The following is a 922-nucleotide window of genomic DNA, read 5'->3' as shown; positions in this document are numbered from 1 at the left end:
ATCTTTTAACCCTTTGTTTTTGTTTGCTTAAGGAATTTAACGTAAAGAAGTCGTTCTCAGTAGAGACTTCCTTTCCCATATCGCACACAGCCTTTAAAAAAGTCATGCTATAAAAATTCCGTGCCAGTCAAACAGTGAAATAAGCTGAGCATCCCCAACAGGTGCTGCTGACGGAGGAGGCTGGAGAGCTGGACCCCCTGGGACTTGAAGCTGACCGTCTGGGGCCCCTGAGCGCCGCGCCGAGGCCAGACATGAGCATCGGGAGGTCCGTGGCCAACGTGGTGCAGGCCGAGTCCACCAGCCAGCACGCGTCCCCGTACCAGGTGCACAGGTGCTCCTTATGCCCGTTCACCACAGGGAACTCAAAGGACATCCTTTACCACATGTCGCTCTCCCACGCGACGGAGAAGCCCTTCGCTTGCCCGAACTGCCCTTATCGAGCCGCGCAGAAGATTCATCTCAAAATTCACATGAGGACTCACACTGGAGAGAAACCCTATGCTTGCACGCTGTGTGACTTCAGATCTGCGCAGTCGAGTAACCTGAAGAGGCATTTGGCGAAGCATCACACTTCATGAAAGTGAAAACAAACTCTCAAAGAAATGTATCAAAAGTTCCTGCGTTTATTCAGACTTGTGTCATGCGTCTGATAGAAATATATCTATACAGTGTATCCTAATCTCTTGAATCAGAACCAGTGAATCTGTAATGCAACATATGTGTGATATATTTGTTAGTGATTTCATGAATTTGTTTTTAAATCACTGATGCATGATCATAATTTAGAGAACAATATAAACACTTGCAGATTGTAATGGAAACATATAAACCATGAAGTAGATGAACATATACATACATATCCAATATGTTCACACAAGTAAACATTAACTGATTTTCATGCACTTATGTTTTAAAATCTAAT

At 44.4% G+C, this 922-nt stretch overlaps 1 protein-coding gene across 1 annotated transcript; it reads left to right on the top strand.

The window, feature by feature from the left end:
- The first annotated feature begins 63 nt into the window (after positions 1-63).
- LOC119593729 (protein krueppel-like) lies at positions 64-916 on the top strand. Its single transcript, XM_037942703.1, has one exon. The coding sequence runs from the start codon at positions 252-254 to the stop codon at positions 576-578; it is 327 nt and encodes a 108-aa protein (XP_037798631.1). The 5' UTR covers positions 64-251; the 3' UTR covers positions 579-916.
- The last annotated feature ends 6 nt before the right edge of the window (positions 917-922 follow it).

The sequence above is a fragment of the Penaeus monodon genome, chromosome 32 (genome assembly GCF_015228065.2).
Source record: "Penaeus monodon isolate SGIC_2016 chromosome 32, NSTDA_Pmon_1, whole genome shotgun sequence".
NCBI lineage: Eukaryota > Metazoa > Arthropoda > Malacostraca > Decapoda > Penaeidae > Penaeus > Penaeus monodon.
The sequence above is the reverse complement of the archived record's forward strand: the minus strand, read 5'-3'. Positions and strand labels throughout refer to the sequence as shown.

What these genes read in the sequence shown, in the direction of transcription:
- LOC119593729 (XM_037942703.1), top strand. Translation starts at nt 252, where the DNA reads ATGAGCATCGGGAGGTCCGTGGCCAACGTGGTGCAGGCCGAGTCCACC.